This window comes from Acanthochromis polyacanthus, chromosome 4 (genome assembly GCF_021347895.1).
Source record: "Acanthochromis polyacanthus isolate Apoly-LR-REF ecotype Palm Island chromosome 4, KAUST_Apoly_ChrSc, whole genome shotgun sequence".
NCBI lineage: Eukaryota > Metazoa > Chordata > Actinopteri > Pomacentridae > Acanthochromis > Acanthochromis polyacanthus.
Genome location: NC_067116.1, coordinates 17502991 through 17530644, shown reverse-complemented (window position 1 = coordinate 17530644; position 27654 = coordinate 17502991). Strand labels below are relative to the sequence as shown.

At 40.3% G+C, this 27654-nt stretch overlaps 1 protein-coding gene across 18 annotated transcripts in view; it reads left to right on the top strand.

Annotated features, from left to right (window-relative positions):
• The window catches only part of lrrc7 (leucine rich repeat containing 7), a 171556-nt gene that overhangs the window by 91556 nt on the left and 52346 nt on the right, over positions 1-27654 (top strand). For all 18 annotated transcript variants that reach the window (XM_051946959.1, XM_022198848.2, XM_022198847.2 and 15 more), the window contains 4 exons: positions 22546-22748; positions 25039-25156; positions 26742-26820; positions 27537-27626. In XM_051946959.1, coding sequence (XP_051802919.1) covers positions 22560-22748; positions 25039-25156; positions 26742-26820; positions 27537-27626 — 476 coding nt within the window. In that variant the 5' untranslated portion in view covers positions 22546-22559. The remainder of the gene's footprint in view (positions 1-22545; positions 22749-25038; positions 25157-26741; positions 26821-27536; positions 27627-27654) is intronic.

Below are 27654 nucleotides of genomic sequence, written 5' to 3'. Positions count from 1 at the left end.
TGAGAAAAACATTCAAAACGCTGCAAGTGTGGCTTCACAGGAAGAGGAGCTGCAGCCGAGGAGTCACCGGTTAGATTCCTGCATGGGCGCTGAAGTGACCTTGAGCAAAACGGTAAACCCAGTCTGATTGGTCTGATGATAAGCATGTGAGCTGAGAGCTATCAGTGCATAGATGAGAAGCCACGGCACATTATCTGCTTTCATTGGGAGAGGGGGAGGAACGAGAGGGGAGGGGGAGGACAGGGGGAGTGACAGAGGCAGCAGCAGGTGATAGATGGAATGAACGCATGAATAGAGATCCAGACAGTCATGCACAGCTATCAGCTGGCAGTAAAAAAGAGAGATTGACTCCCGGCCAGAGCGAAAGAGAGAGAAAGAGAGAGGGATGACAGAAAGATGGAGCGGTTGTTCCAGATAGCAGCAGGTCTCGCAGTGTGTACACACGGAGAGTTTTTCAGGTGAAGGTGAACCGTTCTCTCGCAACCAGGACTCTGTGATCTGTTTTCATCACGTTGCACAGAGAGAAACCCGGACACATTGCCACATATGGGGGCTCAGTAACGCACCGCATGACAAAAATGACAACCCTTTATATTAGAGGCAAGGCTTAGTTTTAGTAATAAAGTTTAAATTTTAACCATGTTAAAGTTTGGGTAAAGGTTCATCAACAGCCCCTTCAGGTCTGTGGAGCATCTTTCAGCTCAGTGTTTGGATTTTACAGCCAGTGACTTTCATTTTTCAGCATAATTTCCAGACTGAGCAGCAGGAGTTTTGTGCAAAAAGATTGAGATAAACGCTTCCTGCCCAACACTACACAGCAGACAGACACAGCGAGCAACAAGTTGGTCAGTAAGGTGGAAGATTTAGCAGCTTTAAAGGTAGATGCTTCCTTCAGGGGTTGAGGGAGACCAAAGCAGAGCTAAAAGGAGAAGGAATGTTGGACTTAGATGCTCCAGGTTGTCAAAGACACAATTAATATAAGAATCAGTCTTGCACTATGAGTGTTATATGTGTAAATATTGACTGTATATAGAGCTAGATGGACCACCTGTGACATCATCCATCCATAAATGAGCAAAGAGATGGAGCACCAGCAGAGCTTCCATGCCCTGAATTATACTTAACTTTAAGCCTCAATATAATCTAAATGAGTGAGGTATATATATATATATGTATATAACTAATCTACTGCACAGTTGTCATGAATGTGGAAATTACAGATAGACACCAAAGCTGTTTTTGTACCAGGTTGTAAACATTATTTCTGATGTAAAGTTGGACATTTTAACATAGAGATCGGTTGGGACTGACTCAGTTTTGGAACCAACTTCAAGTGGACATTTGAGGAACTGCAGTTTTTATTGCTTCTATGCTGGCTTCATATTTAAGGAGGTTACTAAGACATAAGCCTATCACATGATAGTATGCCAGTGTTGTGTTCAACCTTCCATAAAGTGGCCCAAAAAGCCTAAAAGAGAAGCACAATCTGCTTGCAGGTTGCATGAGTTCTGAGAAGATAAAGACCATTTCAGATTGCGTCTTTAAATAGTGTTAAAGGTGCGAAGAAGAGAAGCTATTTTGCATTTGTAGAAACCCACTCTCTATGCTTTTTAGAGCTCCGAGCCTGTGTTTTCTTTCCAAGTCACACTGAGGCGACACGGTAAGGAGAGCAGACTGTGCAGCACATGAACTGGTACACCGTGTGTTGACCCAGGGTTCATATTTAGTCTCCAGTATGTTAAATCAAATTAACCTAAAACTTTAATAATACGTGTCACTCCGTTCTTAGCATGATCTATGAATAGTTCAAAGCTTCTAGGCCAACAGTTTGAAGACATGATGCCATAGTAGACATCCGTGTGTGTGTGTGTGTGTGTGTGTGTGTGTGTGTGTGTGTGTGTGTGTGTGTGTGTGTGTGTGTGTGTGTGTGTGTGTGTCTTCTTTCCGCTCCTCTGTCTTTCTGGCTCTGAGCATTGGGCGAGCTGCTGGGACACCAGCATGGCAAGGTGACCTTAAATAAACAACTAAATAACACACACAGTTACCCTCTTACAGACATCAACAGTCTGAGCTTAAAAGCATCTTTATCCGTCCTTTCTGTATAGGATTAGTCCTTATAACTCACTGTAATCCCAGTTCCTCTACTCATGTGACTTTCTTATAAATGTTTGGTAATATACAAGGTTGGTAGCATTTCAGAACTTTTCACAGCTAACTTTCATTAGCATTTGTCAGAGAAAATGTGTATGTGGAATATCCTTTACTGCAAGAAACATTCGATTCTAGTGCAGTGGAGAAACACCTAAACATGCCACCTGACGTCAGGAAGCAGTTGTCTTTTTCAGCCACAGCTAAAAACAGGTCACAAGTCTGCACTTAAGCATCAGCGAGGGATTTGCTGGTTCATTTTCGAGCACTTGCATAAGCTTAGTCGATATGACATTTATGATGAAGTGCTGCAGCGGCCCGAGGCTGGCCCACCTCAACAGTACAAACCCTCTGAAGCCCAAAACCTGATGAATAAGCTCCTCCAGGATTGACTTATTGAGGTATATAATCAGTGCTGGAGGAAGTATCTCCTACTTAGAGGTGAAGTATGCTGTTGCCATGAGAAAGTTGCAGATATTTGAATTCAGCAGCCAAACAAACATACTTGTAGATTCAGAAGCCTCGCCTCCCATATTCATGCACATCTATGGACATGGGCATGCTACTGACAGCTGGGTAAATGGAAAAGAATTTCAGCCTTCTAGGCATGGAAGTGGATGTCTTTTTTCATAGCTAAAGTAAATGAAACCTTTTCATATGAAACACAATGGATTAAAAACTAGAGAGAGTGAGATGTTGAAATAGTTTTACCCCGCCTGGAGAGCCACAGGGCCAGCTGCAGACCTTTCTTTCCCTGGTCAAGTTAAAGCCAGCACCTATGATGCCCTGCTGCTCAGAGGAGGATGGCAGTCTTGTGCCCCATAATGCTGAAGGCAGTTTTTTTTTCCCTCAACATTTCCCCTTGAAAACAGGATGGAGATGAACAGTTGCTGCTTTCTTTCACATCTGCTTTACAAGCTATTGCTGCAGTAAAACCATGCACTGTACGGAATAATGGGACAAGGTGTTTTGTAAATCCTCTGAATTCACCTTATCCTTTGGAAATGTGGTGGAATTCATGAGATTGTCCTATGTACAGGCAACAACATTCCCTGTTGCTGGTTGACTGGAATAGCGTGGATCGGTTAGAGCTCCTTACTTTGTTTCCCATTTATGGAGCTGTTTGTTCAGCCATTACGGGGATGTGTACCAACACCAAAACACACACAGAACAGACAGCCAGCGGACTGTGAAGAGGAATCCACTGAAATTGACAAAAAGTATGCTGGATGAGAATCACATAATCCACCTTTGATTAGTTTAACAATATTCTGTACGACCAAAACTTCCACTTGAAAATGTTAAAAAGTAATTAAATTGAAAATCAAATTGAATTATGATGCATTTTTGCGTATTATTGTGAAGTACGTCATCAAAATTAAGCAAAATCTTAGCACTTTCATGTATTGTTTCTTTTTTTTTTTCTTTTTTTTTGCTTTCAGGTAATTGCAGTTTCTATGACTTTATTTTCTGTTATTAATTGCAGCCTGAGATTTGATTGAAAGCCAATTTTATGAACTGATCATGTGTTTACATGTAAAATCTCAAGTAGTATGTGGCTATGGCTTTAAAATTCATTTTTCATTTGACAAATCCTGACTTTTTGCTCATTCACGGGAACAGAACATTGCATCAGTTTAAATTTAGATGCGCCAAAAGAAATCTGCTTTTTTAAAAAGAGACGTTCAAATAAATTTACATGATTATTTCCTGAGACTGTACATTCTGTATTTGACAGGAGATCAAGGTGACAGATTAATTAAGGATTAGTGCAGTTACTGTAGCCAATCTGGCTAAGTTTGTGTCTTTTCCATTATTTTTGTGAAACTGTGTCGCCGTAGACATCCTCTGAAGGTCACAGTGGAATCAGGAAAAGTCAGAAATCTCAGGAAGAGTTTTAAGCTCCTTACAGTGTGTATGTTCTCCGTGGATAACTGAAAGGAGTTTGTCCTGTGTGAAAAGACAAACATCAGTTTGGGAAAATGGCACAAAAACTTTCCTCCCTTCATAACGAGGACTGAGAGCAGAAAACACAGTCTGCAGAGATCTACTCGTTCTCAAACACATGATGATAAGTTTGTCTTTCCAATGAATCACCTCCTGGAATTTAAAAAATGGATTTAGATCGAGATGCTCCCGTAGAGAGGAAACAAAAAATACTGTGCTTGATTTAAGATGGCTTCCCTTTCTGTCTCTCAGTAGAGGGGTGGGATGGAGGAAGATAGAGAGAGAGAAAAAGTTAAACACAGAGACAGACGGAGGAAGAGCGCTGAGAGAGAGAGAGAAGCCTAAAAGGGAGAAGACAGAAAGAGGAGATGTGGCGGGGTGTCTCAGGCAGAAAGAACTGGGCCACTGAGCACAACCCTGGAAGAACAGAGCACTGAAAAAAGAAAAGACTGGCCTGGAAAAAAGGGGAGAGAAAGTGAACGATAACAGAAGGGAGGAAGGAGAGGAGAGGCTCAAATGAAGTCTTTTCTCCGTGAGCCTCACAGATACTGAGGAACAGTTGGACGAGTGAAGCCTTGAAATGAAAAACCAAATAAGTCTGTCTGGAAATGTTTGAGAACAGCCAGCTGCCTTTCTGTTGATAGTGACATCAGTGTACGTGCACACACAAGCTGTTTCATAGTCGAACCTCTGATCGCTGAAGGGCGATTCCACTTTATTACAACTTTAATCCTGTTTTCTGCAGTTCTGGCGTCTGTTTCTGTTGGACGTGATCATTTTATATGCAACATGGTAACTGCTGAAATCTGACAAAGTGTCACCATCAGTGAGAAGAAATCTGACTGACAACCTGAGTGATGCTGTTATATATAATGGTAAAGCAACATATATAAAAAGAAAGTTTTAAATAAAATAAATCATCCAGTTAATGGACTTTTGGGATTCAGAAAAGTATAGTGTCCAATTTTAAAATAAGAACAATTAAATCCACTGGTTCTTGACCATTTAAGAAAAAGCTGCTTTCAGTAACTTTTTATCACATCCTGCATGAGTCTGTCACTTTATGAGAGCTGTTTTATTTGAATTGTATTTAAATTATAGGTAGACTAATTACTGACTGGATAAGTTTTGTCCTGAAAATGTAATTATATTTAATAAATTGCAAGAAATAAGTAGGGATTAAAAAAGGGCTTCAAAAAATAGGCACGTTATAACTTTGTGCTGCAGAAATCTGACTTTCCTTTGTTTGCCTCACCACTATTGTAGCCATTTGTCTGATCAAATTTTAAAAAATGATGTATTTTATCAAGTTAGCCGGTGTATGTGAATCTGTTAGAACATCATGTCTCCTAAAAATGAGGTTGCTCTACGACTAAACGTCATTCCCAATTGTTTTTGAAAGAAGCACATTTCCTCCGGGAATATGTTTGTGTAAAACAAAAGTGTTCTAATCATCATCTCTTTCATTTATGTAGTTGCTTTACTGTCGCTCATTTTCAACCAATCAGTCACATAATGAACGGGGCAGAACTTGTCACCATGGTTACACGGAGAATGAGGCAGAAATGTTGTGAAGGGTTTGCATTTTTTACCCAGTTCATGATATTTTCCTAAAGCTAACCAAACAGGGAATAAATATTAAAACAAACACTTCATTAAAATGAAACTTCAGTTTCAGAATAAAGGTCCCACATGAGTAGCAATGCCCAGTGTACTGAGAGAACGTCCTGCTGCAGAGTTACGCCTTCACTCCACCCTCCTAATGAGGATCTTTCGAACTGGAAATTTTTTTTTTTTTTACTTCGTCTAAACTCTTACCGTTTGGTGGGAATATACGTTTCTTTTAAAAACTGAAATGAAAGTGAAGTTTTTGTTGCATAGGAATCACATTTTTGCTTACCTGGTTTGCTTCAGGCTGAAGTTTGTTGCATGTTGTTCCATATCTGTATCAATACTGTTAAATTATCCAATAGAATACGTTCAACTGACAGTGCTATGAAACAAGTAAAAAAACATGAGAGGCAGATGCGAATAAATATTTGCCATTTCTGCTTGACTTAATTACCAAAACGGTCAATTTTGTGTTGATGGCCTGATTGTTGAGTCGCTCTGATGGCTGCCATATGAAACGACTGTATGTCATAAATCCCTGCAGTAACTCAGAGCTGCTCATCTCTAACAGCACAACTCTCTGCTGCTGCTGCTAGTTCTCTGTCATGCAGCTTTTCTCTGTCTGGTTGCTTGTTTATCTGTCTTTATTGTGAACTATTTATACATCCCACTGTTTGTCTGTCGAACTTTCAGTCTGTCATTTGTCTGTATTTGTCTCCAGTCACATCCAAAAGTTTTCCTCAGATATAGTGAGAGTGGGTCCCTTATTTCACTTGTGTGCACGCTGCCAGCATCTTTTCAGGTCACTCTGTGGCTGCAGTCCCAGCTCTATGACCCATTTGTTGCATTTGTGAATTTGTTCAGTCATGCATCTGAGCATAATTGATTGTCACATTGTGGGTGCAGGTGAATAGTCAGCTGCTCTGTGTTTTGTTGTGTCGGCCGGCTGTTATATTTAGTGTCGGTGCTGTGAGGGTCATTGAGTTTTACAGACGTGCCACCTGGAGCCACAGTGGCGGGCAGATTGGACGGGCTGCGAGTGTGAAAACGCCCAGACTGTGATTCAACAAGACTGAGCCGTGCTTCCTCGAGACTTTGTCCTCATCGCAAAAAAATTAATTATTGATCATTTGTTCAAGCACGGACCGACGTTCCCCTGACAGCAGGGACTGTGGGAGATAGAAAGTGGATGAGTTGGCTTTCCGTTCTGTCCCATGCAAAGACTTTTACGTCAACCTTGGAGGCAATGTTTCTCCAACACTAATCAGGTTATTTTAATGACATAAACATAACCAGGCCTCGGCTACTGCATTGATATATTGAAAAACCAATTGTCTAGCTATAAAATCTATTTAACCCTCCTGTTGTCCTCATTTACAGGCACCAAAAATATTGTTTCCTTGTCTGAAAAAAATCCAAAAATTCAGCCAAAAAAAATCCTAAAATTTTTGAAAATTTGCAAAACCTTCACAAAGCAAATTCCAATGATTCCTTAAAAGTTTCCCTTAAAAGCTTTATTGGAAAAAAAAATCCCCAAAATTTGGCAAGAAAATTCTTCGAAGAATTTTCAACAAATGAGTAAAAATCTTCCCAAAAAATCCAAAAAATATCTAAAATGATTACATATATATCAGTAAAACTTATAATGTTTTTTAACGACATTTAGAAACAAATCAAACAAAATCCAGCGAAATTCCCAGGATTTTGTTTGATTTTTTTGTGAATGTTCTTAAGAAACATTTTTAACATTTCTGTTTTTTACATCAAAAATTGTTCAAAGATTTCCCAAAATTGTTGAAAAGGTGGACATCGGAAGTTTCACTGTGAAAATGTATTTTTTTCCCCACATTTTCAAACTTTAAAACGAGTCAGTAACACAAAGGTTAAGTTAATATATTTCACATGAGCTTTCAGTTGTGAGACATTGAATTATAAACTGGTCAGATGTGTTTGTTTTGAGATGGGACTCCAACATTGTCTTTGCTTCCTCCCAACATCCAGACAGACTGGTTTGGTGAAGCATTGAGGCCTTGACATTTCAGACTCACAAGTAACATGTAGGACCCTGTGAAAATGGAAAATGTGTGTGCATGTGTGTATTTAGGGGATTGGTTATCTTTACAGTGAAGTATATTTGTGGACTGACATGTTGAAAGGTGAGGAGCAGCACAGGGAATTAAACTGTCGATCCACATACGATGGTTTTACAGATTATACCAACCTGCCAGTTCTGCGCTTTGCATAAAGCATTATTTTATGGTTTTTTTTTTTTGCATTACGTATTTAAGTTGTCATGGAACACATCAGTGGGTGAGAAGAGGGACTGTAACAAAATACAATATGAGAAAAATAATGTCTTTTTGAAACATTGAGCATGTAAGCTGCCTGTGAATTTTAGTAAACCTCCACAATACAATTATAAACGTGTACCTATGCATAGTATCGCTTTTCAAAGTTTACATAGGCATCCCATATGAGACCATACACAAAATATCAGTTGTTATCCAGTGCACTTAAGTTCCTTAAATTATGAACCTACCTATAAAAAAAATAAGTTTTGAGATTTTCTGGCTGGCCGCTCTTTCACAAATGATCACAACTGCAAGAAAAACAAGGTCAGCAAGAGTTCAGTTAGATTACCAGGTTGGGACGATCACCAGCATTGTATCACTCAGACCAGGGGTGTCACACTCATTTTAGTTCAGGGGCCACATTCAGCCCAGCTTGATCTCAAGTGGACCGGATCAGTAAAATCATAACATAATCACCGATAAATAAGGACAACTCCAATTTTTCCCATTTGTTTTAGTGCAAAAAAGTGCATCCTGAAAATGTTCCCATTTAATAAACTATTGATTTTATGCAACATTGTGAACAACTTGAAAATTAAAAAGAAAAATAAGTACAATTTTAATAAGATGAAGCCTCAGTTTATTACTGACACATTACAGCTTACAGATCACAGACCACAGAAATCATTTAAAATTTACATTCATTTCCACATCTGTGTAGTAATCCTGATCACTGGTGATCAGGATTACTACACAGATGTGATCTGAACTGACTCACCACACAAACTAAAGTGGGATCTATTAAAGAAAATAATAATTTATCCTCCTGCCTTGTAAATGTTTCAAATTCATACATAGACTATAAAAGCACTCAGAGAGCGCAGACGTCCACCAAGGACATAGACATTCCCATGGAAGATTGTATTCACATACATTTATGTACGATTTAAAACATTTTGGATAACATACTAAACTATGAAGTTCTTGGTGACATTTTGGACGACATACTAAACTATGAAGTTTTTATCACATTTTGGACAACATATGAAAATATGACATTTTCCTGAAATTTTGGACGACATACTAAACTATGATGTTTTTGTCATTTTTGGATGACAAACTAAACTAGAAAAGCACTCATTGTATTTTCATGGAAACATAAGACATATATTTTCATGAACAATTTTATTGCATTTTGAATTAATCAACAGGGAGAGAGGAAAACAGGAAACCCATGCAGTAAAGGATCATGAGCTGGAACCGAACCTGCGTCTCTGACACAGTTCTGTTTACGAATCACCTTCTAAACCAGTTGAGCTATCTGGACACCTTGTTCCAATTTGTTGGACGACATACTAACCTATGATGTTTTTGTCAAATTTTGGACCACATACTAAACCACATACTAAAAAATTCAAAGTGATCCAGAATCCAGGATCCTTTCTGGATTGCCACCAAAATTAAATCAGCTCTTCCTCTTACCATAGTCTACATCCCCTCAAAATTTCATCTGAATCTGCCCAGGTGTTTTTGAGTTATCTTGCGAACAGCCAGACAGACAGACACACAAACGCTGGGTGTCACATAACCTCCTTGGCGGAGGTAAAAATACATAAAAGTTGTGGCAGTGCATCAACAATAGAATTCCACCAATTTAAACTCTGTTGTACTGCAACTGCTGACTGACATTATATTGTTCAATGTTCAACGTCTTTAACTATTTTCACAGAAAGGCTTGGTTAGTTTTCACCTCTATAATTTTTACACTTTGCAAAGTCATCCTGTGGGCTGGATTGGACCCTCTGGTGGGTTGGTTTTGGCCCCCGGGCCGTATGTTTGGCACCCATGAACTCGAAGAATTGTGAGTCGAGGTGATGGCTGGATTGATGTTTTGACCAAATATTGCTGCTTGTTTGTTTTAACTGAGACCTGAGTGATTTTGGGAGCTGGGGACTGGTATAAAACATGCTCGAGAATGACACCTGCTGCAGTTTTACTTTGATTTATTGTCCTTCTGTGCTTAATCCTCATTAATGTGACATGTGTCTGGAGGATATCCCAGACTGCCTTGGATTTGAAATAAAACACCCTGAATGTCAAATTCAATATCCATTATCAATAACCATCCCCCAGAGATACACCTGTACTTCAGACTTGAATAACATTTCATTATTCCTGTGCATGTAGAATGTCTCCTGAGAGTACTTGAACGCAGCACAGTGCTGCTGATCTCTGCTGAGTGAAAGCCTGACTTTTCAAACACAACATTTGTAAATGATTAAGTTCTTGGCCCAGAACAAAAAGACAAAAAAATAAATCTGTGTGTTTGTATGCATGTGCTGATGCAGGTAAAGGCTCTAAGTGGTTATTTAATGAATGTACAAGAAAACGACAGAACAAGCTGTTCCTGGCTGCTAGTTAGCTAACGACCTCCCACATGTACAGTCTCACACACATACACACCGCTCAGGGATTTGCTTAACAATGTGGAGCACTGGGATGTGAAACAGGATCTTCCATTTTCTCTCGCTGTCACCGTCACAAGTAATCATGAAGTAAATGAGTCTGTGTGTGTGTGTGTGTGTGTGCGTTTCACATGTGCTTTTGCGTGACTGTGTGACTGTTTAATTGTGAGCGGGTGCAGGAGCCTGAGGGAAGCTCTGCGGAGTGCAGCACTGACACCTTTACAAGAACCAGAAAGAAAAGGAGTTGTTCTGAAGCCCTTCTTCAGGTGCTATAAAAGTGTCTGATATATCCGAGTCTACGTTAAGCGTCGCCAAATGTGGAGCGATCGCCCACTGAGTGCAGCATGTTCTGTTTTATGACACACAGAGAGAGAGAATGAGTAAAAATACACCCGGCTCCTGGGAGACAGTCTCTATGGCAGCGGTTACTATGGTGATGGCAAGGGCTGCACGTGAAGAGATGGCCGTCATGGCGCTCAGGGGAATTCACCCTCTCGAGCCGCTGGAGGACACACGCACGCACACACACACACACACATACGCTGAAACACACACACACAAGCTTGAATGAAGAGCAGAAGCACGAGGAAAGAAAAGAGACCACTTGAGGTGAAATTCAGGAGGAGCAGTGACACCATAATGATTGCTCACAAGCAGTGCTGCAGAGCAACTCTATGCAACACTGGGCTTCAGTGCAGTTTTAACATTCTTTGCTTTAGTATTTCCATCTGTGATACTTACTACTTATTCTGCATATTTGGCAGGTTGTTTTTGATACAAATTAAACAATTTACTTTATAATACGAAGCAAAAATCCGTCTCATCGGGGGGGGGGGGGGGGGGGGGGGGGGGGGCTGCACAGTGGTTTGATGGTTAGCACTTTCACTTGGCAGCTAAAAGATTCCCGGTTCGTGTCCCGGCCTTTCAGGGATCTTTCTGCATGGAGTTTGTGTGTTCTCCCTGTGCATGTGTGGGTTTTCTTCAGGTGCTCCTGCTCCAGGTAATTCTGAATTGTCTGTAGGTGTGAATGTGAGTGTGATTGTTAGTCTCTACGTATATGTAGCTCTGTGACAGACTGGTGACCTATCCAGGGTGTCCTCTGTCTTCACTTTAAGTCAGCTGGGAAAGACTCCATCCATTAAGACAGCCTTCAAGCATTGAGTCACGTTTTACTGCCACCGGTGTAAAAAAATTCTGTAAGGAATACTTTTCCATACTTCCAAATTATAAAAGTTGTTTCTAGGGTAAAAAAATTGTCTGCTTTCTGATGGAAGCATCATATTTTATCTCAATTGTATGCTTACATCATTTTTGTGGCCATTTATGGCAAAAAACAGGCAAAAAATGATGATTTTCGGTGACAAAAATTTTTGTACTTTGATATGGAAGCAGTAAATCCTGTGTTAATGTTTCTTTGATAAGGTATTTTAAGGTCCCATTCCCGTGTTCATGTTGTGTGCTTTAATTTGGAACCCAGTTTTAAGGCTTGCAGGTATTCCAAGGTGTTTTTCAGTACCTGTGTTTACAGAGGGTGCAGTGACAAAATCGTTTGCTATATTTCAAATTTAAGGTAAGAAGTTACCATATATTTCATATTATTGGAAGGACTATATGCAAGTGTTATATACCATTTGATTCTCTAGGACCTGGCAAAAATGATGATGTGCAGCAGCAAATATTTTATTAAGTCAGCTAAGAGCACACAAGCAAAATACTAACCCACCCTGTTGAAATTCTTGATTTGTAAAAAAGTTATTGACCCTCGTTAAAAAAACTAACACTTGGGCAATTTTGACCATACAGCTTCAAAAATCAATCCCAGTATACTTTAAAATGTTGTACAGATGGTGATTACATTATTTTGTTGATTTTGATGCTCAGAAACAAGTGTTAGTGTTTTTTTAACATGGAATTTTACATCTTTTTTTTAATTTCCACCTGGCAAATTTTGGGGTATTAAGGTGTTTTGTATTCCTTTTGTTACTTTCTCACTGCCTGACTCTACTAAATATAGTTAAGAAATCTTTGTTAAAGGGGAGCGTCGTTTTTTTTTTCAACCTGGGGTCTGTTTTCATATGTCATTTCATACATGTGAGTGATGGAGAAATGAATTTAAAATACATGACCTTTGTATGGACTCTTTAAGATGTTCAGTCAGTAAATGGTATAGTTAAAGCAAGGTTTTCCATGTATTCACAACACAGTACTTATAAATGTCAGGAATATGAATGCTAATGTTTTTGTCAATTTCTGCCTGAAGTGTCTGAGAAAAAAATGGCTGTAGCTGAAAAGTGGTTAGAGATTTTGCATTTCTGATTTCAAATCAGAATTCCTGAGAAAATTTTACAATAGAAAATTTATGTTTTAAATTTCCAACGGAAAGTCGAAAAAATGGTAATTTTGGCAGTGAAATGTGACTCAAAGCTTGAACCCTGTCTTAAGCGGTGTATAGATAATAGCTGAATGTCTCATCAGGTCATTTCATTTTGGAATTGAGTCCTCGAAGCCTTATTTCTTTTTAAAAAGTGAAGCAATCTCCCTGTGTTGTTAGAAATAGACCAGTCAGACACAACATGAACACCACCTGCCTAATATTATGAAAGTCCCCCTTTTACTGCCAAAACAGTGTTGACCCATCAGGCCATGACCACTGAGCTGGTGTCCTGTGATGTTTGCAGACGATCCTGTGATGTCCTGTGGGTTGTCCCATGGGTGCCCAAGTAGATTGGGATCTAGAGAGTTTCAGAGCGGGGTAAAGGCTATGGGCTCTTTGTCATGTTCCTTCAGTTGTTCTTGGGATATTTTGCAGTGTGGTGGGGCACATTGTCCTGCTGGGGGAGTTCGCTGGAGTTGGAGAATGCTGTATTTATGAGTTTTCATGAGTTTCAGTAGTGTGCTTGATCTGGACCAATGTTTCAGTCTGCGGAGCATGTCAAAGTGGCATCCACATGAATGGCAGCACCCAAAGTTTCCCAGAGGACCATTGAACTGCAATGTCATTCACTTCACCTGTCAGTAGTTTTAATGTTTTTGCTGATCGTCAAATAATAAACAAAAGCTTGAATGTAAATTTCATAAGACTTTTCATGTCACAATCCGTCCTTTCTTCATGATTCTTTTAGGATATAGAAATATGTCTGCAAAACGTATTAAGCACGTTCATTTAAATAGGAAATGATGTTTAAAACTCCACACCTGACAGAAAAGCCCTTATTGCGAAGCCACAGATTAAACTGCCAAAATACCAAATCAAAAACCAACAACAGCAAAACTGTTGGTGACATATAAATAAAGGAGCTACAATTACATTGTGATATACTGTGTGTCACTGTGAAAGGGACGTCTTTATACAATGAAGGTGGCACATGGATTTTTAATTGTACTTGAGTTTTTTCACATTGTTGTATTGCTACTTTTCCTTAAGTAAGTAGTTTGATCTTATTCTGCCACTGCATGCCGGTGTGTAACTGTGTGTAGGTGGCAACAATGAAAGCGCAGACAGTTGAAGTGAATAACATTGATGATCTCACTGTAATCCAATGTTCTGCTGGGAATTCTTGGGTCCTGGCATTCCTGTGAAAGACACCTGCCACCTAAACAATGTTGCAGACCAAGCCCATGCAACAGCACTCTTCAATGCCAGTGTCCTCCTCTTGTAAGACAATACATCCCATCAACTGCTTAGGAGTGGCTGGAGGAACATGACCAAGAGCCCAAGTCTGTGACCTCCAGGCTTCCCAGATCCCAATTTGATTGAGCATCCATGGGCACAAGTACACAAAGAGCTCGCAGCCAACACTCCTGTTCCAGACACCACAGGACCCCCAGGGGTTTAATGTCCATCGTGTAAAGGGGACTTACACAATGTTAGGCAGGTGGTTTTAATGTTGTGTCTGATCAGTTCATGTTGCAGCAGCAGATCTAACATTTTTCTGTACATCATTATTTTATATAATATCATAATGACTGTGCTGCTAACAAAGTAAAATTGTTTAAATGTGTGTGTGTGTGTGTGTGTGTGTGTGTGTGTGTGTGTGTGTGTGTGTGTGTGTGTGTGTGTGTGTGTGTGTGTGTGTGTTGGGGACTTGCACATACAGCGTTGCCTCTGCAGAGTCAGTCTGCTCTGTCATACTGTTTCCATAGCAGCAGCGAGAGCCAACACAGCCAACCACGCTCTCTTCCTAGTTTCTCCCTATTGGTGCCGGCTCACTCTGACTCTCTTCCTACTTTTTTCTTTTTTCTTTTCTCTTTTTTGTGGCGACTTGCTCTCCGTGAGTCTGGGCAGGAGTGGATGCACTGAAGTGCCACACCTTCATTCATTCATTTATTTAGGCAGAGTCCACAAAATGCAAAGCAAACAAAGAAGAAAATTACAGACTCATTTTCTTCACAAAACATGACATCCATGAATGGACACTGGGACCAAATGCTGGAATAAACAGTTCAACCGGTACATTTTGCAGCATTTTTATTGTTCTTTCTGTTCTGGTGTGAAATACACTTCATAAGGTGGATTTGAGAAATCACAGCTGTCTTTTCTGTGCAGCTTCTTTGTCCATCTTCTGGGATTTTCTTGGCATCAAATCAGTCTGTGGAGGTGTCTGTGTCATGAAGGTGACTGCCCACAGTTGTCTCTCACTGTTGCCCACGTAAACAGTCTCCCAGTGGCTAATATTTGTCATTGTCCCTGCTGTGGCAGTACTAGCCCGGCCAACATCAGCTCTCCTCTCTATTTTCTCGTGTCTGTCTTGACAAAAAAAGCTGTTATTTTTACTCTACTCTGTCTTTGCATATTTAGCTGTTGCATCAATAGACTGTGAGGGCATAATCAAGCAGCTGCATTATTGGTATCAAGTAGAAACAGATTGTTCAGCAGCCTGTGCGCTGATATTTAGCGATTGATTTAGCCAAATCATTAAACACAAGAGTTGCTTTTCACTGCTTCCATACTGGGTAATTTTGTGAGTCTTAAAATGCGGACTGGAGTCAATAAAAGTTACCACATGTCTGTCAGGAAAAGTAATGGTTCATCTTGTGTGTGTCTGATCATTCTATCAGTATACCGTATATGACTGGGATTGTCCATTAAGGCAAGGCAAATTTATTTATATAGCACATTTCAACAACAAGGCGATTCAAAGTGCTTTACAAAGACATTAAAACAGAAGATGACAACAATTATTAAAAGAAAAACCAAAGAAAACATTAAAAAAGACTGAAGATCAACTACAGCCAAGTGTTGGTCATATCAAGTGTGGTCAGTGTTACTGGTTCATATTGGGCCATCTGGCTCTCGGCTGGGATGTCAAGTGGATGATTAGAGGCTGCACCAAGCATCAAACTGATTTCACAGATTTTCTAGCCATGCAGGTTTCAGCCAAGCAAGCACTCAGAGCACAGTCTCACTCGGCTACTGAAAAGATCCCTAATGCTGCTTCTGCTGTGTCACTATGACGGAGTGTCACCTGATGTGTGTCCTCAGTCACACTGAGACCGAACATGTGAGAGGGGATTGTAGTGGGCTGAGTACATAAAAGGGTTGACACATACCAGAGAACACATACACCCAAATCACATTTGTAGTTATCTCGTGTAACAGTGCATGTTTTCCACAACTGTGTTTAAGCGTGTTTGTGCAGCTGAGAGATGGTGCAGAGCAGCAGGGTGTCTTGCAAACATGCTGTGTTGTATTTTGCTCCAGGCCTGAACACTGTTAACTTCTCCTCATGGCCATGCTGTTGCAGCTCATCGTTTTGCAGAAAGAGTGTGTGATGATAAAGTACAAAAGTAGAAAAACATCTGTGCTCATCTGTGCTTGTACAACACTGACCACAAATGCATCAGTCCATGGTCTCCATTTCCATTACATTAGAACATTTTGGAGAAGGTCAACATTTCAGGTCTTGACCAAACCCTTGATGCTGCAACTTATGGTATGGTCATAAAGCCAGCACTGTTTGCAATCAAGTACATCTTTATCAACTAACTACAATTTAGTCGTCTCTATTCCAGTATTCCCAAAAACATTTTTGTGTATCTTCCTGTTTTTGGCTGGAGCCGTTGTTTCATTTTTACCTTTGCCAAGAAGTTGAAGCCTCATCCGTTTGTTGGTTTGTTTGTTTGACTGTCTGTCTGTGTGTCAGCAAGATTAAGCAAAAAACTGCCAGACCGGTTTTCTTGAAACTTCTTTCAAATTGCGAAATTGGCCTTGGCATTGGCCTTAGCTGATCTCTGTCTGAGTGCACTTCCAGGTGTATTCAGTTCAATGGAAGTCGTCAGTTATTCATGCGACTATACAAGAGAAAAATTGACATAAATAGAAGACATACAGCCATCTTTTAAAAATATTTCTATGAGATGGCCACTCATAGCATATCAATGGTTTAAAAAGTTTCCCAAGAGAATTTTAAAACATTTTTTATTTATTCATTTATGTGCATGGGCATCTAATTTTTAACCTTGTAACATGTCAATGTGGTGTTTTATCTTTGCTAAAAGACTCATTGTGTGCAAAATCAGCAGCAAACACTATGAGTGAGCATTTAATTTAAAGCTGAGTATTGATGAAAGTATTGAAAAGACAGATTCAGACTAACGCAGTTTCTTATCTCACAAACCAAAGGAACCAATCAGCTTGCAGGGTGGAGTTCTGCTTCACAATCAGTTTCTGGGTCCCAACATGTATGGCTGGCTTATTCCAATATTACAATTGTCCATTGTGTTACATACAGTGATTTTACAGTGTTTGAGAAGCTCCTAGGTGAGCTGGTACGCTGGAGCGAAGGAGAAAAAGTTGTAGACCTCATGGATATTTACATTTCGAAGGAGTCAACAGTGCAAAGGTATATCTAAGCCATTTTACAGCAGGAAAGGATTTTCCTGGAAAAAAAAAGTTAAAACTAAATATGTACATTTGAGTATTGGGTAGAATAAATCAGTCACCAGAGAAGGAATTAAATTATATATTTTTTGTTTTATATCTGTGGTGTTGCATTCATTAATTTTGTCTGTAAGGCCTGTCCATATTTTAGCTCCTGCTTTTCAGTGGGATCTTTTTCTCTGCATTTTCTGACAACTGTGCGGAAAAAGGAAAATGGGATTTGCTCCAAGATTTTTTTGTGCTATGCGATCCTTGTTCCCCATTCCCCAATGTAGAACAAACCCTGGTTTATTTGCTCTGAACATGAGCGGGTAGAAAGGAACCAGTGGTCTATGGTTTGAGCACCATGAAAAGCCCTGACTGCCAGGTTTACACATACAGTAGACAAACAGTAAATCCCAGCTGGCCTCATTACACCCGCACTGAGCGTGGCTGTGGATAAGGATGTATTGATTTTAATGGGCCAGCCCTTTTAGATAAACAGTCCTGGAGGATCTGTGGCCTTTTTATCAGATTTCACTGTGCTTGCAACAACCTCTAGCTGATAACATAGTGTACTCACAGCGCTCAAGATCACTCTGTTTATCGTCTGAATTCATCTGGTCTCACAGTGGAGCTGGACATGTGTGTGTGTTTATAGACAGATAAAGCTGCAGGTCTTATCTCTGAGCCTCCTGGTGTCTGTCTCTCTGCTCTCCACACCTTCATATTATCATATTCTCTACTTCCTTTTCTCCTCCTTTTCCCCTTTTTGACTCCTGTCTCTCTCTTTATGCCACTCCTCATCACCTCCCTCCGCTCTCCTCATCACAGCTGCAGATCAAACAGGAAATTGAAGTGTCAGTCCGATAACTGAAGATTCACTCTTTGTTCTATTTGAAAGGGCTGGTATTAAAACATTTTTATTTGTCAGTAGATTGAGTGTAGTAAGCGCTTGGGTTTGAAATGATAAAGCTGAATGATGAATCCTCACTCAAGGATTTTAATACCCATGGTTAGCCTACTTATGCCATTCAGCCACGAGCTTTTTAAATGGAGTTGTGTAATGGAGTGATGTTGTCGCAGAATTACAGAGGATTCAGTCTAATTATATGGCTCTGGCTTGTTGTTTGAAAAGACTGAGTGTGTGCGTGACAAAGAGCCTCAGCCTGCTGTGAGCTGGGTAACTGCTGGTTGGCGGTTGATGACTATATTACCCATCTGTCCCATGTTTTACACCTGCCTGGCAGCAAAATAGCTGCAGTGCAAAATGAAGCTCTCAGACTAATGTTGGTTCCACAACACCTAAAGCAAAAGTTTACATTTGTCCCTGTCTTAGAACAACATTCACATGTCCAGATGTACACTCCCGTTCGTAAGTTTGGGGTCGCCCAGACATTTTCATGTTTTCCATGAAAACTCACACTTTTATTCATGTGCTAGCATAATTGCACAAGAGTTTTCTAATCATCAATTAGCCTTTCAACACCATTAGCTAACATAATGTAGCATTAGAACACAGGAGTGATGGTTGCTGGAAATGTTCCTCTGTACCCTTATGTAGATATTCTATTAAAAATCAGCCATTTCCAGCAAAAATAGTCATTTACCACTTTAACAATGTCTAGACTGTGTTTCTGATCAATTTAATGTTATCTCCATTGAAAAAAGCTGTTTTCTTTCAAAAATAAGGACATTTGTAAGCGACCCCAAACTTTTGAACAGTAGTGTATGTTTCAACAGTTTTTCAGAGCTGTAGCTCTCACTGGCCTTCAGTAATGCAATATTCCCGTTGATAAAATAGTGGATAACATGTAGAGGGCTCATTCTGTGCAGAAAATGCACCATTAAGCTGAGCTGAGGCTAATGTTTTGGCCAATACATGCTCAGGGGACTTCCACATTATGGTATGATTTATCATTTACCATCTGGTGCCTGTTTAAGTGCCTCCACTCCCAACTCCCACGTTAAAGTTCCACACCTGACTGCAAGTATGCCATCACACATGTGACACTTTTATACACAGTATAAATGTCCACCAAAACCTAAATGGTACATTTCCTACAGCTAACATTACATTGGAGTGCTACTGCTTTCGTTTTGGCTGGACACTTCTGAATTTGTGTGGCTTCTCTGTCTCACTTTCGCTCTGAAATATCTAGTAAACACTCAATTTCATCATGTGATCGGAGGGATCCTACAAGGGCCGAGTAAGGACATCATGTTGTCGTCATTGGTATGCTTTCTAAATTTGGTGCAGCTTTCACGCCATGGATAGATAAGTAGGACTGCATCAAGTTTTTTTGCTATGCAGTGCGAGTCCCTAATTATTTAGTATCTACAGATATCCAATACTATTTACCGAGATGATACACACCTCAGGTATTGTAGATTACCTGTAGGTGTAGCTGTGTCACCAGGTGGAACCTCTTATGGATTGACACTGTATTGACAAGAGGAGGCTGTCACTTGCACTACCAGCTGTCCATTGTTGGCAAACAGAGAGCATTGTGGAGGGGTTTAGCTAGCATTAGGCCACCATGAAAAAAACTTCAGCAAAGCTTAACGACCTCCAGCCAGCGCTAATGTGTTTAAGACAAGTTGAGATTCTTATATCTTCTTAAATCCTATTGGCATATGTAATCGACCCACCTTTGCAGCCTTTCACATATATGTTGACTAAAACAGCAATACCAGGACAGAGAAATGTTCACCGTGCTTAGTTTGTGTTATCATTTAGCCAATTATTAATTTATAATGCTGCAGATAATTAGGAAGTTATCCAAAATATGTATCCTTAGTATCCTGCCTCAAATCATGCTCTCCCTTTGTCACAACTGAGTGACAGTGGACAAGGGTCAGGTTTTGGTTCAAGCCTAGGTTTGACCCTTTTCCATTGGTTTGGGACATTCATATAGATAGATAAACTCTGAGTGACATCACTTAGCTCAGTGTGGTGGCTCCAGCAGTCACCATCTTGGCAGTGCCTGACTCAGTCCCTGCTGATCCAAAAATGAGCAAAGATTTGGATCTTGAGTGGAGCTGAGGCAGGCCATGGACCGTCGTATTGACCCACTTGTAACTATGACCTACACCATGAATTATGCATGACTTTAGAAGCCTTAAAACCGTTTGAGCAGGTGAGTTATAAGAAAATAAAAAAATTATCCCCTGTACAGTTGTCAGATGCAGATTTCTGTGTTAAAGAAAGGATGAAAAACCTAATCATGCGATGTTTTTCAATTGGAGCACCCTATTTTTAGGTCGACGAGTTTATTTTTTTATATATTTTAATCATAGTGCTGACACATAGAGACAGACAGCCATTCACCCTCACATTTACACCTACAGTTAATTTAGAGTCAATATATCTTTGAACTGTGGGAGGAAAAATGAACACTGAGAGAAAGCCAATAGACGGACGGGGAGAACATTCAAAATCCACACGGACAGGCCTAAACCTGATTTAGAACAATGCTTAAATGGTCAATCCAGCAATTTTACGCATGGGGATAATTTCCCTACTCATTCAAAAGCCCCTCAGGATGTGAAAGTTATTTACAAGCTGAGTTATTTGAGGACATGGAGTTTCAGTCAGTCTTGATCCGATATTAAGATGCTGTTGGTTGTGTAATGGGAAATTCAGTGTTTTTAGAACTGATCCATTCAAGGGAGTCAAAGTCTGCTACATACATTTGAGTGTTTTTGATCTACAATACTAAATTGATGTAATGGACATCTGTGACTGTGGTGCAGCACACAATAAATACAGACACACACAAAAAAGGCAGTAAAGACGAGGTGCTGTGACAGGGTTTCACATTTCCATGTATATCCAATTGGGTGAACTTGAGGCCACATAGCAAATGCTTTGACTACATATTTAGAGTTAGAAGTTTTTCCTGGAGCGTGATCACTCCATTCTTCCACCCAATCACTCATCCGCAGGGCTGTGAAGGGCTGGAGCCCATCCCAACTCAAAATGCACAAGATGCACTGGGCTCGCAGATGATATGTCAGACACTGATAGATACAGGGCTGCACAGGTGGAGTGGTTAGCAAGTTTGCCTTGAAGCAAGAAGATCCCTGCTTCAAATCCCAGGCTGGGCCTGGGATCTTTCTGCATGGAGTTTGCATGTTCTCCCTGTGCATGCGTGGGTTTTCTCCAGGCACTCCGGCTTCCTCCCACAGTCCAAAAATATGCTGAGGTTAATTGATTACTCTAAATTGTCCGTAGGTGTGAATGCGAGTGTGATTGTTTGTCTGTATATGTAGCCCTGCGACAGACTGGCGACCTGTCCAGGGTGTCCCCTATTGCCCGAGTCAGCTGGGATAGGCTCCAACACCGACCACGACCCTAGTGAGGATAAAGCGGTGTATAGAGAATGGATGGATGGATGATAGATACAGAGTCATATGAATACTGTCATTTTTACACCCTCAGACTTAAATTAACACTTACAAATTATCTCTGCATATTATAAAAAAAATTTTGCAGAAGGTGTCATGTGAAAATGTGTTCCTTTGTGCGCTTATTTATTTCATTACTCATCAAAAGCACCAAAATCTGTCAATATTAATGAATGCAGCTCACAGGGTTGATGTCACAAATTTATTTTGGAATATTTTAGAGAAAATCCCACTCATGAATTTTAATGCCAGCTCCATAGTTAATCTCTGCTGCAGAAACATTTTTAATACTAGTTTGATATTTCAGACCATGTGTCATCCCTTAGTGATTCAGTCTGTCCATGTAGCGCCGTCAGGCTAACAGCGGTTTTTGTGTAGTAAGACATGGAATACAGATATAACTAGACGAGCCTCCACTATGGGGCAGAACCACGCCTATGCATGATACTCTGTATCAATTTTGATCATCCGACGTATATCCCTTCCTACTTGATCTGCTGACCTCTAACTCCACAACTGAGCAGAGGACCTTAGACTGATCTTCAGTGCCAAGTTTGATTATCCTGACTTCAGCACTTGCAGAGATATCGGACCGGACATACACACATACATACATACATACATACATACATACATACATACATACCCACATACATACTTACCCAGCCAGATACCGCACCGAATGCAGTAACCCCGCTGACGTACGTCAGGCATGGTTAACAAGATATAACAAGACTGTTGATGTTCATGAGTTGCAGACCCCCTGAAATGATTCTAACATCATTTCTCTCTATTCTTTTTCTGCCCTTTATAGTGCAGTGTCTGGAAATGACCACTAAGCGGAAGCTGATTGGCCGGCTGGTGCCGTGCCGTTGTTTTCGTGGTGAAGAGGAAGTGATCTCAGTGTTGGACTATTCCCACTGCAGCCTTCAGCAGGTCCCCAAGGAAATCTTCAGCTTTGAGAGAACTCTGGAGGAGCTCTACTTGGATGCCAACCAGATTGAGGAACTGCCCAAGGTAGCTGTGACTCATGTGTTAACTCTTTCCTGCTCTACCTTTCCTTCATTTGACTGACTCCTTTTACATTCTTTCTACCCTTTAAACCCTGTTAAACGTTACTGACCTCGTCCAACCTGATGGCCCCCTTCCTCAGGGTTCCTACTGGTCAAACACAATTCATGCTGATTCTTATTCACTGAGTCATGCTCTGCTTTTCAGGAACACTGAGTTTATGCTTACAGTTCAGCACTCACAACTGCCTGGTTTAGCCACTGTTTTGCTGATCGGTTTGCTGCCTTCAGAAGCTTCATTGGTACAGTTGAGGATTTATGATTTTGCACAAGACCACCTAAGGAGCAGAACTAAAGGAGCTGTTCTCTGTCTGTCCCCATCCAGACATACATAGCTGTTTCTGCAAACTTTTACACAGTACTGTATTTGATAGAGAGCACCTGTCACTTGGACAAATGTACTGTTGCATTGGCCATTAACAGCTTGTTTGTATTATGACAGTTCTTTGATTTATTCTTCTGTGATTAATCTGTAAATACAGTGACACAATTTGGATAGTATCTGCCTAATAAATGGCTGTTACCATTGCACATCATTCCCATACATATTAGCCAGTAGGGACCTCCCCCATCTTCTAGTAAGCTAGGTAGGTGTGTTATCATTCTGACCACTGATAACTACAATGTAACCCCAATAGTGTCAGCAACCTCTTGGGCAGTATGAATAGGTACATGTAATATCTGCAGTGAAGTTGTCACCCTGGAAAAATGCAAAATAAAATCATATTCTAAACCTAACCAAGTCGTTTTTGTGCCTGAACCGAATGAAACCCTAACTGAAAATGCAAGTAGACAGCAAGTGATTCACAGCAAGTGAAAGTGAAGGTCAAAACGAGAGTTAAGTGAAAAAAATATTCCAATAATTATGGTGCAAGAAGTGACGAAAACTTAAGTCTCTTTGACTTCACTTGACTGACTGAGTGGACAATACTGACATTTCTTTAGAAAAGTAGATTCTTCAGACCAAAAGCAACTGAAAACAAAGAGTTACATGAAACGTGAGGATAGTCAAAGTCAATTTGTGGCCACATAAGCACCTCGTGGCAGCATCCCAGCCCATCAGAGGCTATGTGAAAGCCCCCACATGAGCAGTGCTGAAGCCCAACGCCCTTCTAATATTTCAAGGAGAATTACAGGTGCTGCTTTATAAGAGGGCCATCACTTTTTATTGATATCCTGTCCTGGTTTAAATGATAAAGATGTGAATTGGATTTCTAAATTTAGCCCGCATGAATGGAGACAGTCTAATAGGGTTGTGTGAGAGGCGGGCCAAACTTGCATTCAACTGACAGAAAAAAAATAAAATAAATAAAAACCTGCTCAGCCTTGACAATGTGTATGTGTGCCAAGATTGTATAAGAGCTATTGAGTGATTGGCTTTTATGTAAGAGAGTTGGACTGCTCCTTATGTGTGTGTGAGAATTGAAGTGACTGAGTGTGGTGGCCTTGTGCAACCTGTTGGCTCAGAACAGCCACGACCATGTCAAGCTATGCAGTATGTCGCTCTTTGCCTTATATATACATATATATACATATATATATATATATATATATATATATATATATGTATATTTGGTTCTTAGTTATTGAATTTTTCTGTTTCTCTTTCTGTACTGTATATCTAGAGGGGAAATGTGTCATTTTTGACTCTGGGGGTAAAAATAATGCTCCATTTAAAGCTAGTAAGTAAGTAAGTGGACCTTTAGTATAGACAACTTTGTCATGTAGTTTATGTTTTCTTTCTGACAAGCCTCAATGTAAAACTAACAGTTTTGTTGTTGCTTGTTTAAAATTCTGTCCATGCCTCTCCTCAGTTTTGAGCTCCTGTATTGTTTAGTCTTGTTACATGTGCAGCATTTCTAAAATCTAAAGAGCATTTGCTTGGTATTTATAGTATATCTGTATTCTAAGCTCTTTTTATGCATTAGCTTTCACTCTTGTATATATTTTGGAATTTGCATTTTTTTTTTTTTCGATGGAGGGCACAATTCGCTGGATGTTTTTGCTTTCACTCTAGTATGTGTTTTGTCCTGAGGGCCCACCGTATGGAGGAGATTAAATCTGCATTATTCATAGAAAAATGCACTTAAAATGGCTCAGCTTTTCCACAACATTAAGTGATGCATGCCTGCAGCTGACTTTCCACGCTCCGTTCTTTTGTACCTTTCTGTTTGAGGTCTTGGAGATTTTGCCAGCAGACTGTAATATCCCTTTGTCATCCCTCTGTGTTCCCATAGCAACTCTTCAACTGCCAGGCCTTGAAGAAGCTGAGCATGCCCGATAATGATTTGTCCAACCTGCCCACCACCATCGCCAGCCTGGTTAACCTCAAAGAGCTAGACATCAGTAAAAACGGTAAAAATGGAATCAGAAATCATGACACTATAGAATGTGGCAATAGAATATAGATTATAGATGTACCCACAAACAAAATGACCTTACGCTAAGCATAGGCGTATAGCTTGGAAAATCCAAACTGAATCTCCATGTAATCTCCTATCTCCATGTTAGGAGATACAGGAGAGTCAGTTTGGCATTGGGCGAATTGAATCGCGTTTCCCTCCCGGTACAGTTTGGTACGATCAATCATAGCACGGGAGGCGGGAGTTAATGCTGCGTCATCTTCAGCGCCTCGAAGATAATGGAGGAGGAGGAGGGGGGCCAAAGCGAATCTTTTTGTGGTCTCTTGGCGTTTTGGATGGCGTTAGTCGTTGCCTCTTTTCACTTGACGTTTCCGACGACGAGGAGGCAGTGGATGGCTCGTTACTTTTGGCTTCTTGCCATTGTTTGTACCGAGGAAAATCCCGTTCCAAACGTGTGAGTAAATTTAAGCAACTTTTACACATACGCACCGACTTGGTTTGACTCCAATTTAAAGTTATTCCTAACACCGATACTCGTTCGGAAGGAGTCTTTTGTTGCGTAGCCTTTTCAAAAAATAAGTGTTGTACTTGAGAGTACCCCATGTATTCGCAGATTTTTGTGACAAAAACGGCAGTAATCGTTCACCGCGACGCTTTCTCGGCTGCATGCCATTGTTGTTTGGACTACATGGACTTCAAGGTCGATTTGTTTGTGCGTCACATCCGTGTTACGCTGATTGGTTCTTTCTCGTTCAAGCTGCATTCGTTAGCCCCTCCTTTTTGAAATCGTCTCCTATCATCACAATGCCAGACTGCCTTTATTTGTATTTATATTAATACATAAATAAAGTCAGTCTGGATTTTCCAGGCAAATAGGCGTATGTTATGCATGTGTACATTATGCTCGTGTGACCTAATTATATGTAGCAGGCGGCGGGAATTGATGAAACTCGGAAACACCCCCACAATTTAATCGTTTCTTGTATCATTTCCGACAGATAAGTCCTGATAAGTCGGCAGTAGTCGATGTGTAGTAGTATCGTAATCGTGTGTTCGTCAGCAGGCAGCTGATGTAGTGTTCACTTGTTGTCATAGTTACAGTGGCACCATGTCACTATCTCGCAATGATACAGATATCTTTAACAAATCCGTGGATCTAGACTATAAGCTGCATCACTTCCAAAATCTAATGAGTTGGTCCTTGTGTCATTTCTGACCTTCTCTGAAAATTTCATCCAAATCCGTTCATCTGTTTTTGAGTAACATTGCTAACAGGCAAACAGATGGACAAACGAACGCACGCTGATCATCACATAACTCCACCGTTCCTTAGCGGAATAATAAAACTAAGCAAAGAAAAAAAAATTGCAAACTTAGTGGCATTTGGAACTGCTGATTTACAATCGTGGGCATTTCTGAAAACATCTCCATGAATGATTTCCTTAGAATTGAAATTACTGCCTTCCTAGATACTGTGAAGTTGAGACGGTGAGGAAACTTATGAGCTTCACAATGAATGTGTAACAAAAATAAGACATAATGTATCTTCACCTTTAATTGGACTCTCTCGCCAACAGGAATCCAGGAATTTCCAGACAATATAAAATGCTGTAAAGGCCTGTCTGTGGTGGAAGCCAGTGTCAACCCCATCACCAAGTAAGACACTAACACACACCATCACTGCAGAACTGAACCTGTAACAGAATACTTCACCCTGTGGTTGATGGGACCCTTTTATCAGCTAGCTTTGAGTGAACTCTGACTCAAGATGTCATGAATTATTTGATGGATTTGCTACGTTTTAAGCTTTTTGGGCTGCTCTGGTTTGTTTACTTAACCTGCTTTTACTTATGCAGAATTATACATTTTTTACACCACAGAGAGGCTAAATAATTTAGACCCTGTACAACCATACAGCCTGGTCCCTGTGTTGATATCTTGTTGCCTCAGTTAAGTCCAATCAATAGAAAATATGCACGTGAGTGCTGTTGTTGTTCACCATTATGCTTTCATCATCAGGTGTTAGACTTGTAATTGCTGTTTTCTATCGGCTGTGTAATGACCATAAAACAAAGCTAGATTTTACCACATGGTATGCTGCAGACAGAAATGCTGCTTGTATTTTGCGTGTGTGTGTGTGTGTGTTTGTGTGTATGTGTGGGGCAGCGGATGAGTCATCTGCAGGCTAACAGCAGTTAGCTGCTTCTGCAGGGGTTGTTACAGGAACAATGTCCTTGCTTTATTCCACCGAGGCCATTCAAGGACACACACCTTCTTTCCTCGTTTTTTATTCTCTTTTGTTTGTTTGTTTCTTTCTTTCTTTCCTAATGCCTTTCTCCATCTATCTATCTCTTTCTTCCTCTCACCTCCAGACTCCCAGATGGTTTTACGCAGCTCCTGAATCTGACCCAGCTCTTTTTAAACGATGCCTTCCTGGAGTATCTGCCGGCTAACTTTGGCAGGTAAACTGATGCATGTGTGTGACTTTGT